The 21,697-nt window shown below is 43.6% G+C and overlaps 1 protein-coding gene across 1 annotated transcript in view; it reads left to right on the top strand.

The window, feature by feature from the left end:
• LOC147669100 (rho GTPase-activating protein 28-like) overlaps window positions 1-21,250 on the top strand; it is a 516,960-nt gene extending 495,710 nt beyond the window's left edge. The window contains exon 15 of the mRNA XM_086948229.1: window positions 20,460-21,250. Within this exon, the coding sequence (XP_086804355.1) occupies window positions 20,460-20,551 (92 nt within the window). The 3' untranslated portion in view covers window positions 20,552-21,250. The remainder of the gene's footprint in view (window positions 1-20,459) is intronic.
• The last annotated feature ends 447 nt before the right edge of the window (window positions 21,251-21,697 follow it).

The following is a 21,697-nucleotide window of genomic DNA, read 5'->3' as shown; positions in this document are numbered from 1 at the left end:
ACGGCCAGAAATGGACATTGCGTCCCATGGCAGGCCTACATGTCAATGACATCATGAAATGCCCTCCCTGCACTGCAGGAGTCCCTGGAATATGTAAATGTATCCAGATTAAAATGGCATCATTCCCATGAGCACTGCATCCAGATCCAGCCAGGGTGTAAGATTGTAAAGATGCAAATGAAGGCCATGCAGTTCCATATAATGCAAAATAGGGGGTGTTGGACTTGGACCTTAATGCAGGGTCATCCCCATACTTGTTGCTTCTTCCTCCTATTTTTTCCTGACCTGTTGTTGTTGGTTTTAGGACTCTGGGCACTTTACCACTGGTAATCAGTGTTAAAGTGCATATTCTCTCTTTGTAAATTGTTATTATGATTGGTTCTCCCTGATTGACATATTATGTTTTACTGATCAGTTCCTAGTATCAGGGACTGATCAGTAAATCAAACTGGGTGTGCCGGGGCTGGTAAATCAAATACTACTAGTGGGCCTGTAGCACTGATTGTGCCATCCACATGAGTAGCCCTGAAAAGATGTCTCAGGCCTGCCTATGCAGTGCCTGTGCATAGTTTTCTAACTCCCATGTCGACTTGGCAAGTACACCCACTTGTCAGGCCCTAACCTTCCCTTTTCTTACATATAGGACACCTCTGTGGTTGGCCCAAGGTACCTCTCCTGGGCATGGTGCAGTGTATGTGAAAGGTAGGACATGAACTGATGTGTGTAACATGTCCTGATACTGAAATACTGCCAATTTTGTTTTTCACTATTGAAAGGCTATCTTGCCCACAGGACAGAATGGGGAATGCTTTGTAACATTTTAAAAGCATATCTTCCCATAGGGATAAGATAGAAAAATAAAGTTTAGACTCTCTGAACTCAGAAAGTAATAACACATCTTTTACTAAAGATGGTTTTTAAATTGTGTGTTTGAAAATGCAACTTTTAGGATGTAGGCATTTTGTTGTTTAACCATTCTGTGTGCCTCTACCTGTTTGTGTATTGACTGTCTAGCCGTGGAGAGCCAGAGGCTGGGGAGGTGCATCCTCTCAGACAGCCACCAGGGAGGTTGATGTGTGTCCTGCCTTTCCTGACTGAGTCAGGGCTGGGCTGAATAGACATGGGCTGCATTTAGATTGGGGGGGGGGGGAGTTCTCACTAGCACCTGAATAGGCCCGGTCTGCATTTAGAGTTGTGGGAGGAGATTTACCTTGCACCTGTATAGGGCCTGTCTGCCTTACACAATGCTATCTCCACCTCCTGCCGGGCAGCTGCACCAGAGAGGAGAGAACTGGTTTGGACTGGGTTCAGAGACCCTTGCACAAAAAGAAGAAAGACATTTTGGGGTATAAGTATTGAAACTAAAACTCCTGAACTTTAGACTACTTCTGGAATCAAGAGGAACCTTTGCCAAGGAGAAGGGCTGGAGAAACTGAGGAGAAGTACTGCCCTTGCTGTGTGTCTGGGGTTGGCCTGCAGTTGCTGTTTTCTGCCAAGGAAAGTAGGAGAACTTTATTGTGTTCTGTATCCCCTGCTTGAGGAAAGTCTCCAAGGGCTTGAGCAGACTTTGCCTCCTGTTTTGAAGTGTTGCATAGAGTGTACAATGTTCTAAATAGATACTTAGAAAATACTCTGTGGTGTATCTCTCATGAGAGTTTCACTGTCTGAAAACAATGTGGTAAAGAGTTAACTCTCTCCATAGAGTAAATATTATTTACAGTGCCCACTTTTATACTCGGATCAAATTCATTTTCCAGTGTAGGTTTGGTGACTGTGAGGGGTTCAGTACTGACAAAAGCTGTCTGAAGTAGAACATTCATTTTAGAAAAGACATTGACTATCTTGAGTACCTTTGCTTTCCCTGAACAGTTTTAGACATATTGAACACTATGTTTAATGGTGTTTTAATATATCTATGGTTGATAGTTAATGTGAACTATGCCTCCCATGAAGTGTATGGTATAGGGTCAATGTTGCACATGCATTCTACACCTAAGGCACTTGTACCTGTGATGACATTCATGATGCTTGTTATTATTCTGAGCTATTTTGTATTTCCTTTCTGGCCTCTAATGCCATACTAGTTTATAGAGTAATGAGTAAAAAGGAAGCTTGGATGATGTCATCACTGATGCTATCATAGATGTAATTTGAGATGTGATTAATGATGCCATTAAAGATGTAAAAGAACTTGTAATGAGTTATGTAAAATGTAGGGTCATAAGCAGTGCTTATGGTCGCCTTAAGTTGTATGTAGCTGTGCTTACTATATCTGGTGAAATTCTGTGGTTTAAATGTTAATATATATATATATATATATATTACCTACTGGCTATCGCCAGTAGGTATATATAGTTAGGATTAATTCCCTATGGGATTTCTGAAAATTCTATGTCTAATAACTTTGGCGTTTGAGGACGGAATCGGCTGAAATTTTCAGGAAAATGGCACATTTTGTTTCTGAGCAGCCCCTGAAAATTTGGTGGAGTTTCGTCAAGGGGGGGCTGAGAAAAAAGGGGGGTCCCAAAACGCGTTTTTCCCATTCATTTTTCCATAGGGCGGTTGGACTCACTTTTAGCTCGAACGGCTGAATGGATTTGCACGAAACTTGGCAAAATTGTAGGGGCTGTTAGCCCGATGTGCCTTTGCTAGGTCTCAATATATGTGCTCCAGTAGTTTTTGAGAAATTAACGTTCAAAACAAGATATATATCTGTAACAGCGCTCCGGGCAGCGATCCGGTCCGCTTACTTTTCGCGAAACGGAACTTTGCGCGCAGAAAGCTGATTGGCTCTCCGGTGTCTGTCAACATTCTAAACAGTCCGGAGCGGCCGCCATCTTATCTCTCGGTAGGATCGAGAGAGAAGAGGTGAAAAACGAAGGGGGAATTTATTGAAAGGGTGCAAGGTATACCCCTCTTGACCCCCTAGGATTGTTGTTGGGGTTATTAAAGGGTCCCGTGGGGAAAATAAAAAAAAAATTATTTTTCACGGTAGAAGCGTTTCCCGGGCCGCGAACTGGGCCGCAAACTGGTAGCGAAACGGGAATTCGCCATTTTGTGCTTCGTTTTAATTGTTTAGAGACAAAAATTATCGCCGCACATCGGCCACAATGCATGAATATCGCTGAAAAGTCAGCGATATTCATGCATTATCCAGCAAATGCTCTTAGCCATGTTATCCACCTTCCATTGGATAACAGAAAGCTGATTGGCTCTCCGGTGTCTGTCAACATTCTAAATAGTCCGGAGCGGCCGCCATCTTATCTCTCGGTAGGATCGAGAGAGAAGAAGAGGTGAAAAACGAAGGGGGAATTTATTGAAAGGGGGCAAGGTATACCCCTCTTGACCCCCTAGGAATGTTGTTGGGGTTATTAAAGGGTCCCGTGGGGAAAATAAAAAAAAATTGATTTTTCACGGTAGAAGCGCTTCACGGGCCGCGAACTGGGCCGCAAACTGGTAGCGAAACGGGAATTCGCCATTTTGTGCTTCGTTTTTATTGTTTAGAGACAAAAATTATCGCCGCACATCGGCCACAATGCATGAATATCGCTGAAAAGTCAGCGATATTCATGCATTATCCAGCAAATGCTCTTAGCCATGTTATCCACCTTCCATTGGATAACATGGCTAAAAACCGCTCTGTGCGTGAGCTTTTTTTTTTTTTTTTTTTTGCTGCGTGACGTTTGTTAACGTTCGATTCGATGGAAATCAGGAAGTGTTGAACACCATTTTGTCACTGCGAGTAAATATTTTGTTATAAATGAATCCTTATTGATAAACATTGTCTGCGCCATCTTGCGTTTTTGTCCAATGCCACAATTTTGTCGTGTACGGCAGCCATTTTAGATGCCTTGACCAGGGCCACTCTCTGCACGCCGTCGATTCTCAGCATGGCTCCCCACCCTCGCACGCATCTCCCCCACGCAATGGTCACCCCCGCTCTCTCTCTCATGCATGGGCCATATACTTCCCCCATCTGCGCTGCTCTTCTCTGAGAATCACACCCTGTGCCCGTTCGACACCTCCCTTTCACCCTATTCACTACCGCACCCTCTGACACTTCTCTTCCTCTGTGTCCGATTGTCCAGGCTGGACCTAGGCTATCACCTAGCCCTGCGGATGTAGTTTATGGCTCCAGCTGTAGAGTATCCAGACATGCTAACCCTCCCGATTCAGGTGTGAGACTACTGATTTCAGTGCTAGTCTTTCGCTTCCCGATTCCTGCAAGGAAAAACCCGGGGGCATATTTCCAACAACTAGAGGTAATTTTTGTCTCTAACTTGTTTAGAGACAATAATTATCGCCGCACTTCGGCGAATTTTATCGCACATAAACCTTGCTATTAGCAAGATTTATCGCAAATGCGATAAAAAACGGCCGCAATGCATGAATATCGCTGAAAAGTCAGCGATATTCATGCATTAGTCAGCAAATGCTCTTAGCCATGTTATCCACTTCCCATTGAACAAGCGCATGGTCTTTTAAAGATTTGTGAAGTACTCGGGGCGGCGGTGTGTGTGTGTCCTCTTTCAGGAGCGGGCGGGGGGGCACTGGCAGCAATTTGCAGGCCAGGCAGTGTTCAACACGTGCATCACCCTTTCTCTGCCTGCTATTGCGCTCCATGCTTCGGAAAGGTAAGAAAAAGAACGTGCATTTGAGTTTGAAATGTCCGATCTTGTAGCAGTACACTTGCAAAGCCCACACATGACAATAACCCGATTCAAGGCCCCATTCACCCGATTTTTAAAAAAAATATAGTACTCCAAGACAGTTACATTTTAAAAGTTTATTAATATTTAAATATAACGAACGCAACAAAAACTGTAAATATATTTAACCATTTTTTGAAATTAACCAGAACTATAAAGATAACAACAACAACAACAATAATATAACTTTTATGCCTAAATTACGCAAACATTTAGCTAATCTGCTAAAGGGGGGAGTCGCCATTTCTTTACAATAAGCAATAATGAAAAATCCACATCAATAGGGTTGCCCGTTTTCTCGATGCAGCACTATAGTGCAATATACACAGCACCTGGGGTGTCAAGAGTGAACAGGTCTTTCTTTGTTCCTTAAGATGTTATCTCCGAGAATGCTGATGCATTGGTGTCTGTACACTTCTTTGTCAATTCTGTCAAGATGATAACTGCTTTATAAACAGACGATATCTTTGTTTAGTCATTAGTGTTAAGTGTGTCTGAAACTACAGTGCCCTTCTGTTTTTTTTTCTTCAGGCTCTACAGAGTTTTGTGTGTTGTTCTTTTGAGCGACAATTATTCCAGAGGTTTCAGGTTCACTTGTTTTGTTCTGCAGTGAGTTAACAGCTTTAGAGAGTTCATGTTTATTTGCTATGTCCTGCTGTTCGTGAACTGCTTCAGAGACGTCAGCCTCATTTTTTATGTTTCAGTAGATCCTGGACCTGCCCGGCCGCGCCCAAAATGGCGCCGGTGTAAATGGGACTCGTAACTGCTTGTTCTGTACTGGTTGCCCAACCTTGATATCACGAGATACATATGCAGTTTTGAAGCACATGGCGGAGGCTTGTCTGCTGTAGTGGGGCGCCCCTTTATCGTTTCAGTCGCCATTCCGCCCGCTTTTGCTACACTGTGCCTCATCCGCCATTCAGCTGTTTACCGCCCGCTCTTACGGCTACAGCGTCTCGCTCACCATGTAGTTGAGTTGTTCCCACTCTTGCGGTGCAGCGGTAGGCGGCTGCCACAGGACTCTTAAAATGGCGGCCGGCTCTTCGGATTTGGGCCTGGTCCAGTAAAATGGCCCTGGGACACCTTGGAACTCGGACGCTTGTCTGCCAGGGCTTGGGTTCCATTCTCGAAAGCGTCCCCTCAGCCTTGAAGATTGTACAAAAGTCTTGGGGGCCCTCGACTCCCGCAGGCTTCCGGTGGGGAGCGGCTGCCATGATTGCTTGCGGAATGGCCACGACGGAGCTACGAGATGGTGGTGCTCTCATGGTGACGCCAGCTTCAGTCTGAAACATCCAGAAACAAGGTGGGGCTTTCATCGTTTGGGGAAAAAAAATGTTTTAATCCAATGAAAAGTGTTATTTTTAGGTCACATGACCTAGTCTTACATAATTAGGAAAAGAAAAGTAAAATGAACCAATGAAAAGTTTTATTAACAAGTCACATGACCTGTTATGCTTACGTTACGCGCTGCGCGGCGCGCTCTGGATCGTTTCCGGGAAGCTGCGCCTTGCGCACCGGAGCACTTCCGGGTGCGCTAACGCGTCGCGTCATATGACGCATTACGCGACAATGCAGGTGCAGAATATAGTCAAAATGTCTCCACCAACCAGCGGTCGGAATTCCACCGCTTTCAGCAGTCCAAAAAGTTCGGTCAAATCTTAAGAGCGGGAGCAACTCAACTACATGGTGAGCGAGACGTTGTAGTCGCAAGAGCGAGCGGTAAACAGCTGAATGGCGGAAGAGGCACAGAGTACCAAAAGCGGGCGGAATGGCAACTAAAACGGTAAAGGGGCGCCCTACGACAACGTGTCTTCAGGTGAAACGGATTGTGGGACAAGGTCCAGAATGAAAGATTCTTCAAAAGGGAAAAAATTCCGCCGGACCCCGGGAGCCGGCCGCCTATGCCGGGGGCGATCTCAGGCCTCACCAGGGCAACACGACTTGGGGAGGGGGCAGGAGCCAAGCGCCCCCTCTCAGTCCGCGCCATCTCACCGCCCCTCGGGGGCCTCCGTCAAGCGGTTTAGGGAGGCACCGTATCACATTGTTTTCCAATGCAGTCAGGTCCACAAATGGACCCCACTTACTTTGAATAGTGAAGCTGCAGCAGGTGCAAATAAGGTTTAAACAGTGTTACAAGAACTGCTTAGAACTCTGAAGTATGGCACTCAATAACCAAGACTTATGCCATTTATGTAAGGCAGTGACATGGAAGCAACTCAGGGACAAAAAGCATGAACGAACATTCACGTATGAAAATCTTATTTGGAGAAGGGGTAGAATCCAAACGCCCCCTGCCAGTTCGCGCCACTACACGGTATGTGGAAAATCTGAAGCCATCATTCTACAAACTCTCAACGCTTGTTATCAGTGCATGAGTTTCATGCTCGATCGATTGAGCTAGCCGGATCGGGCAATAAAAAGTATAAAATAGTTATGTAAATAGTTATTTAATAAAATGTTTTATTCTGTTTCTTTGGTGGTGTGTTGTGTATATTTATAATATTTGCATAGGGTTTGCCGTTATTTTGGGCGGTGTGGGTGGCGGAGTCGAGCTGTTTTGCAGCCCTCATGGTGTGGAGCTCAATTCATTTCACTATTTTCGTATTTCTCATGAAGGGTTATTCCTAATGTTTCTATTTTACCGAGGTTAAAAAGAGATCGAATTAGTGGTCTACTGATTTTGCTCGATTACTTTTATTTTTTTACACGATTTTTCACTATCTGCAAAGACTAAACAGAGTATTGCGACTTTGTGCTTGTTTGTAAATAGAGAATGATCCAAAGAGAACCAATTGTAAAACAGTAAATGCTTGGATAATAATCAATCAAATGGAGAGACAAGCAGGTACGACGGATTACAACAGGGGTAAAGGTCTGCGTTAACTACCGTTCACTATCTGCAAAGAGAGAGTACTACTAAGAGAAAAGAGGGGAGTGGGGGGGGGGGGCAGCGTTCAAAGCACATCAGCGTGCATAAACACGAAAACGTTTTTACCTATCACGTACTTGACATTTGACAGCTTTTGATGTTTGCTATTAAAAAACCATTGAAATTCACAGAAAAAACCATAGGTTATACTCCATATATAGTTAGGAATTTGCATTTACAAAACCTTGAAAATTCAATGAAAAAACCATTGGTTTTAGGCCATATATAGTTAGGGATTTGCATTTAGAAAACCTTATTTTACTCGCATAAAACCATTGAAATTCCATATATAGTTATAAGCGCTAACTATATATCGCGCACCCGCAATCCACTGCTGATGATGTCACATATTACATCATTCATGACATGGTTAGTGACATCACTGATGACATCACTGATGACATCTCAAATGACATCACTGATGACATCACTGATAACATCTCATTTGACATGACTGATCACATCACTGATGATATCATTCATGTGATAATACCATGAACCTCTTCAGACTCTAATATAACCTTAGATACAATCAGTGTAAACAGACAGTCACTCATCCATGGAGTTACTCACACACCTAGTCAGTTATGCCAAAAATCAATCACACCTCTATTTTCTCAACTATACAGTTATACACACCTTACTTATTCAAACATATACTAACACATATTTACTTTACTCTCTTATACAATCTCTGATACATGTTCACAATGATCCATACAGCCACTCACACATTCACTAGCTCTTATGCACAGTTATTTATAGATGTCAACTCTCACATGTACTGTGTTTTACATATGTACTTAATTTGACATGTAGCACTGAGATATCCATTCACTCACTAATACACTCATGCACAGTCAACCGCCCATACAGCTGTTTCCACATGCAGTTTTGAATCTATACATATAGTGAATCAACTACTCACACATCTATGTACAGAGTCACACACCTCCCAGCCACCCATACACACACACTCAGTTTCCCATACAAATACTTGGACAACCAATCAATAAACCATACAGTTACTCATATAGCTACTGATCAACATATGCAGCAGTTTGTAGAACAACAGATATAATGATGCACAAATTAAAACAGTTTAGTCACTAACCCATGCACTCAGTGAGACACATTTAATCACTCACTCAATCAGTCAGTCATGCACCTAGTAAATCCTTCATCCAGACACTTATATATCCACTCATTCTTCAATATGTAAAACATATTTTAACTTTACAGAAACATACAGTCACTGGATGTTGTAATCAGTGATGTCATCAGTGATGTCATTTGAGATGTCATCAGTGATGTCATCAGTGATGTCACTAACCATGTCATGAATGATGTAATATGTGACATCATCAGCAGTGGATTGCGGGTGCGCGATATATAGTTAGCGCTTATAACTATATATGGAATTTCAATGGTTTTATGCGAGTAAAATAAGGTTTTCTAAATGCAAATCCCTAACTATATATGGCCTAAAACCAATGGTTTTTTCATTGAATTTTCAAGGTTTTGTAAATGCAAATTCCTAACTATATATGGAGTATAACCTATGGTTTTTTCTGTGAATATATATATATATATATATATATATATATATATATATATATATATATATATATATATATATATATATATATATATATATATATATATATATATATATATTACCTACTGGCGGTCGCCAGTAGGTATATATAGTTAGGATTTTTTCTCTATGGAACTTTTGAAAATTCTATGTCTAATAACTTTGGCGTTTGTGGACGGAATCGGCTGAAATTTTCATGAAAATGGCACATTTTGTTTCTGAGCAGCCCCTGAAAATTTGGGGGGGTTCCGTCAAGGGGGGGCCGAGAAAAAAGGGGGGTCCCAAAACGCATTTTTCCCATTCATTTTTCCATAGGGCCTTTGGCCTCACTTTTAGCTCGAACGGCTGAATGGATTTACACGAAACTTGGCAAAATTATAGGGACTGTTAGCCCGATGTGCCTTTGCTGGGTCTCAATATATGTGCTCCAGTGGATTTTGAGAAATTAACGTTTAAAAAAACAGATATATCTGGGACAGCGTCCTAGATAGCGCACCAGATCGCGTACTTTTCGCGTTACGGAGCTTTGCGTAGCGAAGCTGATTGACTCTCCGGTGTCTGTCAACATTCTAAACAGTCCGGTGCGGCCGCCATCTTGTCTCTCGGTAGATCCTTCTTGACCCCCTAGGAATGATGTTGGGGTTATTAAAGGGTCCCGTGGGGCAAATAATTAAAATTTGATTTTTCGCGGTAGAAGCGCTTCTCGGTTCGCGAACCGGGTCGCAACTGGTAGCGAAACGTGAATTCGCCATTTTGTGTTTCGATTTAATTAAATTACTAGGTATAAGGGGGTACGGGAGACGTATCCTGACCTCTTATGTTTTCTGAGGGTGGCTGAGGAGGCTCATATATGTTGATACATGTCTTCCAGCGGCTGTGCGTGAGCTTTTTTTTTTTTTTGCTGCGTGACGTCTGTTAACGTTCGATTCGATGGAAATCAGGAACTGTTGACCGCCATTTTGTCACTGCGAGTTAATATTTTGTTAAAATAGTTGTTTATTGATAAACATTGTTTGCGCCATCTTGCCTTTTTTGCAATGCCACACTTTTGTTGAGCACGGCAGCCATTTTAGATGCCTTGACCAGACCTACTCTCTGCACGCCGCCGATCCTCAGCATGGCTCCCCACCCAAGCAAGCATCTCCCTCACACACTGGTCACCCCCGCTCTCTCTCTCATGCATGGGCCAGAAACCTCCTTCCATCTGCGCTGTTCATGAGCGTTTTTTTTTTTTTGCTGCGTGCACCCCCGCTCTCTCTCTCATGCATGGGCCAGAAACCTCCTCCCATCTGCGCTGTTCGTGAGCGTTTTTTTTTTTTTTTTGCTGCGTGACGTCTGTTAACGTTCGATTCGATGGAAATCAGGAACTGTTGACCGCTATTTTGTCACTGCGATTAAATATTTTGATAAAAATAATTGTTATAAATTAATCCTTATTGATAAACATTGTCTGCGCCATCTTGCCTTTGTTGCAATTCCACACTTTTGTTGAGCACGGCAGCCATTTTAGATGCCTTGACCAGACCCACTCTCTGCACGCCGCTGATCCTCAGCATGGCTTCCCTCCCTCGCAAGCATCTCCCCCACGCACTGGTCACCCCCGCTCTCTCTCTCATGCATGGCCCAGAAACCTCCTCCCATCTGCGCTGTTCTTCTCTGAGAATCACACCCTGTGCCCGCCCGACACCTCCCTTTCACCCTATTCACTACCGCACCCTGTGACACTCCTCTTCCTCTGTGTCCGATTGTCCAGGCCGGTCCCAGGCTATCACCTAGTCCTGCAGGTGTAGTTTATGGCCCCAGCTGTAGAGAATCACCCCTCTTCAAAGGAGTTACAGTAGATCAAGGCCCCCACCTCATGAGATCCGTCACACCACACGCGTTCCTACTATCTGATAACCATCCTGTATTGTGCTTGGGTAGGGGATTCTCACTGTGAGGGTGTGTGGGGCCGAGCCTGAAGCGGAAGATTCCAGGGATGCCTTTTTGTACATCAAAGTCTTCACAATTATGTGTCACATTAAAAATATATAGCACTCCAACAAAGTTGTAGGATTATAACACTTTAATGCCTTATAAATATAAACAACGGAACAAAAACAGTAAATACATTTAAATATTTTTTTAAAAAAGAAGCAACAATGGTCAGTAGCTGTGTTTTGTGCGAGTAGTCCCAAGGCAGAACAACGTGCTGAGTTCTGGACGGCACCCAGGTTATGTTACCTGGGTGCCGCACTGGTTTTTGGTATCCTACAATGCAGCTCCGAAAAACGGCGTGGGGCGTCCCGGGTGGTGCGGGGGGAGGCCTCGTCAGTAGCAGTCTGTTGTGCGAATAGTCCCAAGGCAGCAGAACGCGCTGAGATGTGGATGGCAACCAGGTGATGTCCAGTAAGCTGCCGCACTGGTTTTGGCATCCTACAATGCTGCTCAGAAAAACGGCGTGGGGCGCCCCGGGGGGGTGGGGGGGGGAGGCGGCGTGAACGGGCCTCCCCAGGTGGAGGCTCGTCTGCTGTACTGGGGCGCCCCTTTACCGATTCAGATGCCATTCTGCCCGCTCTTGCTACACTGTGCCTCATCCTCCAATCAGCTGGTTATCGCCCGCTTTTGCGGCTACAGCGTCTCGCTCACCATGTAGTTGAGTTGCGCCCACTCTTGCGGTGCAGCGATAGGCGGCTGCTACAGGACTCTTAAAATGGCGGACGGCTCTTCGGATTTGGGCCTGGTCCACTAAAATGGCCCTGGGACACCTTGGAACTCGGATGTCCCCTGAGCCTTGAAGATTTTACAAAAGTGGCTCCCGACTCCTGCAGGCTTCCGGTGGGGAGCGGCTGCCATGATTGCTCGCGGAATGACCACGACGGAGCCACGAGATGGTGGTGCTCTCATGCTGACGCCAGCTTCAGTCTGAAACATCCAGAAACAAGGTGGGGCTTTCATCGTTTGGGGAAAAAAAAATGTTTTAATCCAATGAAAAGTGTTATTTTTAGGTCATATGATCAAGCCTTCTATCATTAGGAAACCAAAAGAAAAATGAACCAATGAAAAGTTTTATAAACAAGTCACATGACCTGTTATGCTTACGTTACGTGCTGGTATAAAAAGCGTAGAAAATCCATTGGCATGTGAGGCGGCGTCAGTAGCGGACCGATGTGCGAATAGGCCGAAGGCAGCACAATGCGCCAAGATCCGGATGGCACCGAGGTGGTGTTCAGCAAGTTGCCGCACTGGTGTGGCCATCCTACAATGCTGCGCCGAAAGTCGGCGTGGGGCGCCCCGTTGGCCTGTGAGGTCGCGTCAATCAGTGGGGGCTGTTTGAGAAAGCAATGTGATGCTGTGCGTCGCCCCCAAGATGGAGGCTCCTCGGCTGTAGTGGGGCGCCCCTTGGTGTTTCACTCGCTATCCAGCTGAGTTGCGTCCGCACTTGCGGCTACAGTAGACCGAAGGCAGCACAACGCGCCGAGATCTGGATGGCACCGAGGTGGTGTCCAGCAAGTTGCCGCACTGGTGTGGCCATCCTACAATGCTGCGCCGAAAGTCGGCGTGGGGTGCCACGTTGGCTTATGAGGTGGTGTCAGTAGCGGACCGATGTGTGAATAGGTCGGAACCAGCACAAGGCGTCAAGATCCGGATGGCAAGTCCTGGATGTTGGGTGCCATAGTTGAGAGCCAAGATCCGGATGGCAAGTCCTGGAGGTTGGGTGCCATAGTTGAGAGTTCTGAGCAGTGCTTGTAACACTGTCTGAAGCTTATTTGCACCTGCTGCAGCTTCACTATTGCCCTGGTGTGGCCAAAGATCGCCCATGACATAGGCGGCCGGCTCCCATGGTCCGGCTGAACTTTTTTCCTTTTCCTTTCTGCATCTTGTCCCACAATCCGTTTGACCTGAAGACACGACCAGGTCCCTGAATGTGTGCAGGGGGACGCTATTGATTGAATCAAAATGGCGGCCTCACACAAAGCTGACTCAAGCGTTGCTGGTGATGCTATACAGACAAAAAATGGTTTTCAGTTTGTACATTCTTCAGGATTTTTCCATCCAAGTCTGCTTGAGAGTTTTGTAGAACAATGGCTTCAGATCTTGCCCTCCCCTCTTTTGACTGTTGGTTCTTGTTGCCTATCTCTTCTGTTGTCATTTAACTGAACCTTTTTTGACTGCCGAAAGGGGTTCTGATCCGACCGCTGGTTGGTGGAGACATTTTGACTATATCCTGGACCTGCCCGGCCTCGCCCAAAATGGCGCCGGTATAAATGGGACTCGTAACTCCTTGTTGTGTACTGGTTGAACAACCTTGATATCACGAGATACGTATGCAGTTTTGAAGCACATGGCGGGCGGGGACGAGAATTGATTGAATATTTTGACATCCTTATTGATATTAAGTTCTGATGTGTTATTGATTACTGTACTATTGTAAGTTCGAATTAACGTCACCCATGGTACTTGCCCGCAAATGTATATCTAGAAAATGTTATTGTTAGTGGCCCTGTTGTATTTTAATTACAAAATGTACGTCCACCGATTCCGCAACTGTTAGACACCTTAGTTCTTGCAACCTAATGGCCCGCTCGTTACGTTCCTCTACAGAGTAAATGTTTCCTCATCATATACGTTTCCAGTTTGCTCCGTGGCCGGCCCACGTGATCATAGGCCCGTATTTGTATACTGACATTTTCACAATAAAGGTTTTTAAAACAAAACATGGTAGTAGTATTTACATTGGTAAAGTTTTTAATTTTAGTCACTGTTTTCGAATCAGTAAAAGGCAAGTGAAATAAAGCAGTCCAATTACATGACGGATAAAAGGTATAATACGCAGGAACGTAGTTAAGATAAATGGTCAAGGGCTGTTGTGTTTTTTACTCCTGCAACATAAAGTGATCGATAAGAATCTGATATTCAGGCGTATCGGCGACTAAGACAGCAGGCCGAGCATCTTTTGCTCAACGGCTCCGTCATGGGACGAAGAAACGCCCTTTTGCTAGAAAAAGGAATATATTTTATTTGCAGGACAGTTGTAAATTTTCCGGGAAAGTACATTAGCCCGGAACATTATAACATATATGTTTAAGAAAAAATAATGTTCGAAAGCAATAAAAAGCGTAATTTTTAGGTCATATGACCAAGCCTTTCATCATTAGAATAACAAAAGTAAAATGAACCAATGAAAAGTTTTATAAACATCTCACATGACCTGTTATGCTTACGTTACGCGCCGCGCCCCGGATCGCTTCCAGGAAGCTGCGCTTCGCGCACCGGAGCACTTCCGGGTGCGCTAACGCGACGTGTCATATAACGCATTACGCGACAACGTAGGTCCAGAATATGGTCAAAATGTCTCCACCAACCAGCGGTCGGAACACAACCCCTTTCAGTAGTCTAAAAAGTTCTGTTAAATGACAACAGAAGGGACAGGCAACAAGAACAATCAGTCAAAGAGGGGAGGGCAAGTTCTTCCCTACCGGGTCACGTTGGGGCGCTACCGGAACTGATCGAATTGGTAGTCTACAGTGTTTCTGGATGTTTCAGACTGAAGCTGGCGTCAGCATGAGAGCACCACCATATCGTAGCTCAGTCGTGGCCATTCCACGAGCAATCATGGCAGCCACTCCCCACCAGAAGCCTGCGGGAGTCGGGGGCCCCCAAGACTTTTGTAGAATCTTCAAGGCTCAGGGGACGCTTTCGAGAATGGGGCCTAAGTCCTAGCAGACAAGCGTCCGAGTTCCAAGGTGTCCCAGGGCCATTTTAGTGGATCACGCCCAAATCTGAAGAGCCGGCCGCCATTTTGAGAGTCTTGTGGCAACCGCCTATCGCTGCAATGCAAGAGCGGGAGCAACTCAACTACATGGTGAGCGAGACGCTGTAGTCGCAAGAGCGGGCGGTAAACAGCTGAATGGCGGAAGAGGCACAGTGTAGCAAAAGCGGGCGGAATGGTATCTGAAACGGTAAAGGGTCGCCCCACTACAGCGTGTCTTCAGGTCAAACGGATTGTGGGACAAGGTCCAGAATGGAAGAGTCATCAAAAGGCAAAATGTTCCGCCGGACCCCGGGAGCCGGCCGCCTATGTCGGGGGCGATCTTAGGCCACACCAGGGCAACAGGACTTGGGGAGGGGGCAGGAGCCAAGCGCCCCCTCCCAGTCCGCGCCACCACATCATATGTTGAAAATCTGAAGCCATCAGTCTACAAACTATCAACCAGCCTTGGATGGAAAAATCTTGATGAATGTACAAACTGAAAACCAGTTTTTGTCTGCATAGCATCAGCAGCAAAGCTTGCTATCAGAGTTTATGAGTTTCACGCTCGATCGATTGAGCTAGCCGGATCGGGCAACTAAAAGTATAAAATAGTTATGTAAATAGTTATTTAATAAAATGTTTTACCCTGTTACTTTGCTGGTGTGTTGTATATATTTATAATATTTGCATAGGGTTTGTCGTTATTTTGGGTGGGGTGGGTGGCGGAGCCGAGCTGTATTGCAGCCATCATCGTGGGGAGCTCAGTTCATCTCACTAGTTTCGTATTTCTCATGAGGGGTTGTTCTTAATGTCTCTATTTTAGCTAGGTCAAAAAGAGATCCCATTAGTGGCCTACTGATTTTGCTCGATTCCTTTTGTTTTTTAAAACGATTTTTCACTATCTGCAAAGACTAAACAGAGTATTGCGACTCTGTGCTTGTTTGTAAATAGAGAATGAACCAAAGAGAACCAATTCTAAAACAGTAAATGCTTGGATAACAATCAATCAAATGGAGAGAGAAGCAGACACGACGGATTAGAACGGGGGCATAGGCCTGCGTTAACTACCCTTCACTATCTGCAAAGAGAGAGTACTGCTAAGAGAAAAGAGGGGGGGGCAGGGGTGGGGGGCAGCGTTCAAAGTACATCAGCGTGCATAAATACGAAAATGTTTTTACCTATCACGTACTTCACATTTGACAGCTTTTGATATTTGCTATTAAAAAACCATTGAAATTCACTGAAAAAAACATAGGTTTTAGGCCATATATAGTTAGGGATTAGCATTTACAAAACCTTAATTTACTCGCACCAAACCATAGAAATTCGCATATATAGTTAGATGCAATAACTATATATCGCGCACCCGCAATCCACTGCTGATGATGTCACATATTACATCATTAATGACATGGTCAGTGACATCACTGATGACATCTCAAATGACATCACTGATGACATCTCAAATGACATCACTGATGACATCACTGATGACATCTCAAATGTCATCACTGATGATATCACTGATAACATCTCATTTGACATTACTGATCACATCACTGATGATATCATTCATGTGATAATACGATGAACCTCTTCAGACTTTAATATAACCTTAGATACACTCAGTGTAAACAGACACTCACAGATTGTCACTCATCCATGGAGTTACTCATACATCTAGTCAGTCATGAAAAGAATCAGTCACTCCTCCATTTCCTCAACTGTACAGTTATGCACACCTTATTTATTCAAACATATACTAACACATATTTACTCTCTTATACAATTCCTGATAGAAGTTTTCAATGATCCATTCAGCCACTCACACATTCACTGGCTCTTATACACAGTAATTTATATATGTGAACTCTCACATGTACTGTGTTTTACGTATTTACTTACTTTGACATGTAGCACTGAGATATCCATTCACTCACTAATACACTCGTACACAGTCAACCACCCATACAGCTGTTTCAACATGCAGTTTTGAACCCATAGATCGAGTGAATCAACTGTTCACACATGTATACACAGAGTCACACACCTCCCAGCCACCCCCACACACACACTTACTCTCCCATAGAAATACTTAGGCAACCAATCAATAACCCATATAGTTACTCATATAGCTACTGATTAACACATGCAGCACTTCATAGAACAACAGATATAATGATGCACAAATTAAGACAGTTTAGTCACTAACCCATGCACTCAGTGAGACACATTTAATCATTTACTCATACAGTCAGTCATGCACCTACTAAATCCTTCATCCAGACACTTATACATCCACTCATTCTTCAATATGTAAGACATATTTTAACTTTACAGAAACATACAGTCACTGGATGATGTCATCAGTGATGTCATCAGTGATGTCACTGACCATGTCATTAATGATGTAATATGTGACATCATCAGCAGTGGATTGCGGGTGCGCGATATATAGTTATTGCATCTAACTATATATGCGAATTTCTATGGTTTTGTGCGAGTAAATTAAGGTTTTGTAAATGCTAATCCCTAACTATATATGGCCTAAAACCTATGGTTTTTTCAGTGAATATATATATATATATATATATACACCCACACACACGTATGGTAATTAAATATTACTTTACTTTTTAAAACACCCTAGACATTTACTGAAAGAACCAAAGGCTATAGGGGCATTATAGTACAATATAGAATTAAAAAAATCTTAAACATTCACTAAAAAACAAAGGTTACAAGGTCGGTATAGTTAGGTTCAGATTTTACACACACAAAACAATAGAAATTTGCCAGTTATACTCATGCCATAAGGTAACTCTAACTCAATCCCTCGCCATGCTCTGCTAATATCCCCACATATTACATCACTCATGATATCTTCTATGACATCATTGGGAATAGTGTAAAATTTGCCATAAAATTATTAATGAGAACTATACATGGCGTGGTCTTTGATCAATTGATCTGCTCACTGAAAGCTGCAGAGAACCTAAAAGAACTCTCTCTAGAATGCAATAATTCACAAAATAGTGTTCCTGATATTTGACCTCATAAAGTGCATGCTATTAATGAGCAAACCAATGGGTAATGATGAGGTGTTTCATATGATGGTTGGTATCACACGTCCAACTCAATCCCAAGAATATCAATTAAAACAAGGATAAGTGAAGTATTCACTGAATAGGACAAATGGAAGGGCGCTAGACCTCTATTTGTTCTGTTGAGTTCAGATCAAGCCCCTGTCTCACAATGCATCTAGCATATGATCAGCCTGTACCTGATCACCCTGAGCTAATTTGTGGAATCTGTGCTATATGTAGTCAGATATCATCACATCCATGCTGGATAAAATGTGATAGAAGTTGTGTGGAAGCAGGGGCCTGGTGACATTTATGAGATGAGAAAGGTGAAGGAAGATATAGCATCCATCAGAAATGTGATTACCAAAGGTAGGTAACATTTTCATCTTCATATGGTTTTAAATTATAGCCATTCTGTACTCTTGGTCATCACTGTGAATCATTTGGGGGTGACCCATCCCAGGAGACAGGGACCTCGCAATTCTAAATAAAACACACTGTTTGTCTGTGTACCAGTGGTGAAGTTGGATTTTAAATTCTAGATTAGCAAATGCCACCTTTAGAACGTTGTAATTTACTTTATTTAGCCATTTATTGCCATCGGCCTGTCTCTGGAATACACCTCTAGGGTGGTTGACAGGTGGCTTCCTGCATTCCCTCTTAACTGCCACACACAAAGGAAGGATAGGACCATCCTGTAAAAAGATGGGAGGGAGGCGCTGACTCTTTCATCTGGGTCCAGTCCCCACACAAAAGATTGATTTCCCCAGTAGTGTTTCTGGAGTCAGGGCAGAAAGACAGGGCATCTGTGCACTTCAAAGCTTTCTTTGAAGTCTCCCCCACTTCAAGGGCCCCATTGGGTATAAGTACTGGACCTCTGGCACTACCACATCAATACTCTTCTGGACTTGTGCCTACTTTGCCAGGAAGAAGAACTACTGTGCTGCTGAAAGGACTGCCACTCTGCTGGACTGCTGCTTTGTTGGACTATGCCTTGCTGTGCTCTAGTTGTGCCGAGTTGCCCTGCTGCCTCCTGTTCCCCTGCCTGGGTGAGAAGAACTGGACCTTCGTCACTTGAGAGAGGGAGGGTAGATGTGAACCGATTAGTGATTTGTATCTCAATGACAGATTTGTCATGTTCCAGGAAGGACAGAGTGTTTGGGATCTCATAATAATTTTTTTACGTACTGTACACTACTAAAGTCAGCTAAGAGTGAATGGGGATTGTTCCCCGACTACTAATGGAATCCACCACACTGACTACTTTTAGTGATATAACCTTAGTTAAAAACCTGATCACCAGGCTGTATAGATTCTTCAGGTGGGACAGTTAAGACTCCACTAGGGATCAACATAAGTGGGAAGAAAATGTTGGAGCCCTATTCATGACTAAAGAGTGATCTGTGATCTTTGGCCTGCACAAGACTAGCCAAGATGTCAAATGATGCAAGATTTGAGCTAAACTCAGTTCAACTATTTGCATCACAGTTGGCTGACCCCCATGTTACAAAATCGAACTGACCGGTGAGAGTAGTGGCTGCCCAATGTGTGTGCGGCCCCCAGAGCCACTTTATACCATTTGCTCTTGGACTGCTCAGGAGGAGTAGGGACATTATGGGAACAAGTGATAGTGAAAACAAGAAAGTGACTGTTAGCTTTCACTCTTGTTCTACATAGAATTGCCATCAAATGTCTCTGCCCTGAAAGTCCATTACTGAAAGACTGGTTAAGAGATCTGGACGAATCGACCACTGCTGAGGAGCAGTTTCTTAATTGTTCACGAGTGACTAAGACGTGTTCCAACAGGAACAGCTTTATCCAGGGAAATTGAGGAAGGCAATGGAAATATTGGCATGGCTGTGATGGGACGTTAAAGTGTCAAATATATTGTAACACAATTTTCCTTGCTATATGATGCAAGTTATTAGGTAAGCTACTACAAATTGAAAATGTTATTTGTGCTACAGGAGAATTAAGGGGGTCCCACAGACTACTTTGTGCATATAGCTATGCTTGGCTGCCGACAAACTGACGATAAATATGATGAGGTTGGCCAAAGTGGGCAAGTACAGTGGCCCTTTCTGCATACACTGATGTGATGTGTGAGACAAGAAACAGCCTCTGCCAGACCCAAAAAAGTAGGGCACACTAGCATTGTATTGCCCTGTAGTGTGTGCTCAGTACTTGCCCTGCAGTTGAAAGTAAATATTAGGTCTGAGCTCTGCCACTCACTGAAAGATAAAATTCAGTCAGCAATAAATGTATATACTTTTTCCTCCAGCATGTTTGAAGATATCCTGAACCGTTGACTGGATTATACCATTGGGCAGTTTGATTAGTAGATTCATAGTACTTATAGAAGCATCCAATCCTGGCATTTAACTAATTTCCTTTTCTATTTTAGGAGAACACTGCTTGGACCCAGACACTTATATGCTGGATGTGTATCATGCGAACCCTCAAGCAGAATGGATTTTAAAGCCAAAGGCCAGCTGAAAACAGAGGAGGAATATTTCTGTCCGCCATCATGAGGGAAACTTTACTTGGCTGTTCCATTGGATAACCGTTGTTCCATTTGACGCTTTGCGCTGTGAACTTCATGGTTGACTTGACTAAGCCAACTGGACACATCAGGCGCTCTGCTCTGCGTTTTATACACTACAGGGCTGAGAAGTGACTTATTTAACTGATACCACTATGAACAAAGATATACTGTACGGATCTAGTATGGAAACAAGCGGACGAGTGGAATGTTGACTTTTCTTGGCTCATCCAATCCTGTTTATCAAAGGGCTCTTTTCTCACAAACACTCCTGTATGTAGGAATCAACAGTACATTTCGGTTGTACTTGTGCAAAACAACAAAACACTACCAATGAAAGGTCAACACAATGGAATTTTGATAAGAAGGAGCAACCTATTTGTTACAATTGACTACCAGAGCTTGACAAATGGATGTGCCAAATGCAGGCTTGCCGGGACAGCAGCACTTCTATTTAAAGAGATCTGTTTCTGACGTGAGTGCATACGTGAGTGCATGAGTGTGACGATATTTATGACATAACGGAATCCAGACCACTAATTCAGAGGAGCACGGACAACAAACCAACTTTGCGCTTTTCTGTGTATTTTGTGTCAATTATTCTTTTTTATAAAAAAAATAAAACCACTTTTTTTCGTTCATAAAGAAAAGCTAATTCCAGCACGTGTGACTGTTTAAATTGCTGCCTTTAGAATTCGTAGCTGACTAATAGTGAATGTGCAAGGGATGGGCATGCGGACATGTACCATGAGGTAAAACATTGTAATTTATCTATTTGTCTGTTTATAAAAAAAAATATAAACTAAATATGCCTTTTAAAAGATATGCATTTGAAAGAGCTCAATATCACAGTGTTAGCCCGCTCAATCGTGCTCCCCTGCCCATCCTTACATCAACCAACCGTCCCTACTCAGGAATACACAGAGCCTTTGATTGGAGATGACAGGTCACAGTTTATAGTATGTCTGGGATAAAACCATAAATCACTGATAAAAGCCGTAAAACAGTGTCTCTGCTTACAGGCAGTAATCAAATTATCACTAAGCATTTGACTGTACACTAAAAATGAATCTCGAGTGAGTTAATCCCAGCAGAATCTA

Source organism: Lissotriton vulgaris, unplaced genomic scaffold, assembly GCF_964263255.1.
Source record: "Lissotriton vulgaris unplaced genomic scaffold, aLisVul1.2 SCAFFOLD_789, whole genome shotgun sequence".
Classification (NCBI taxonomy): Eukaryota; Metazoa; Chordata; class Amphibia; order Caudata; family Salamandridae; genus Lissotriton; species Lissotriton vulgaris.
This window is presented reverse-complemented; position numbering and strand designations above follow the sequence as displayed.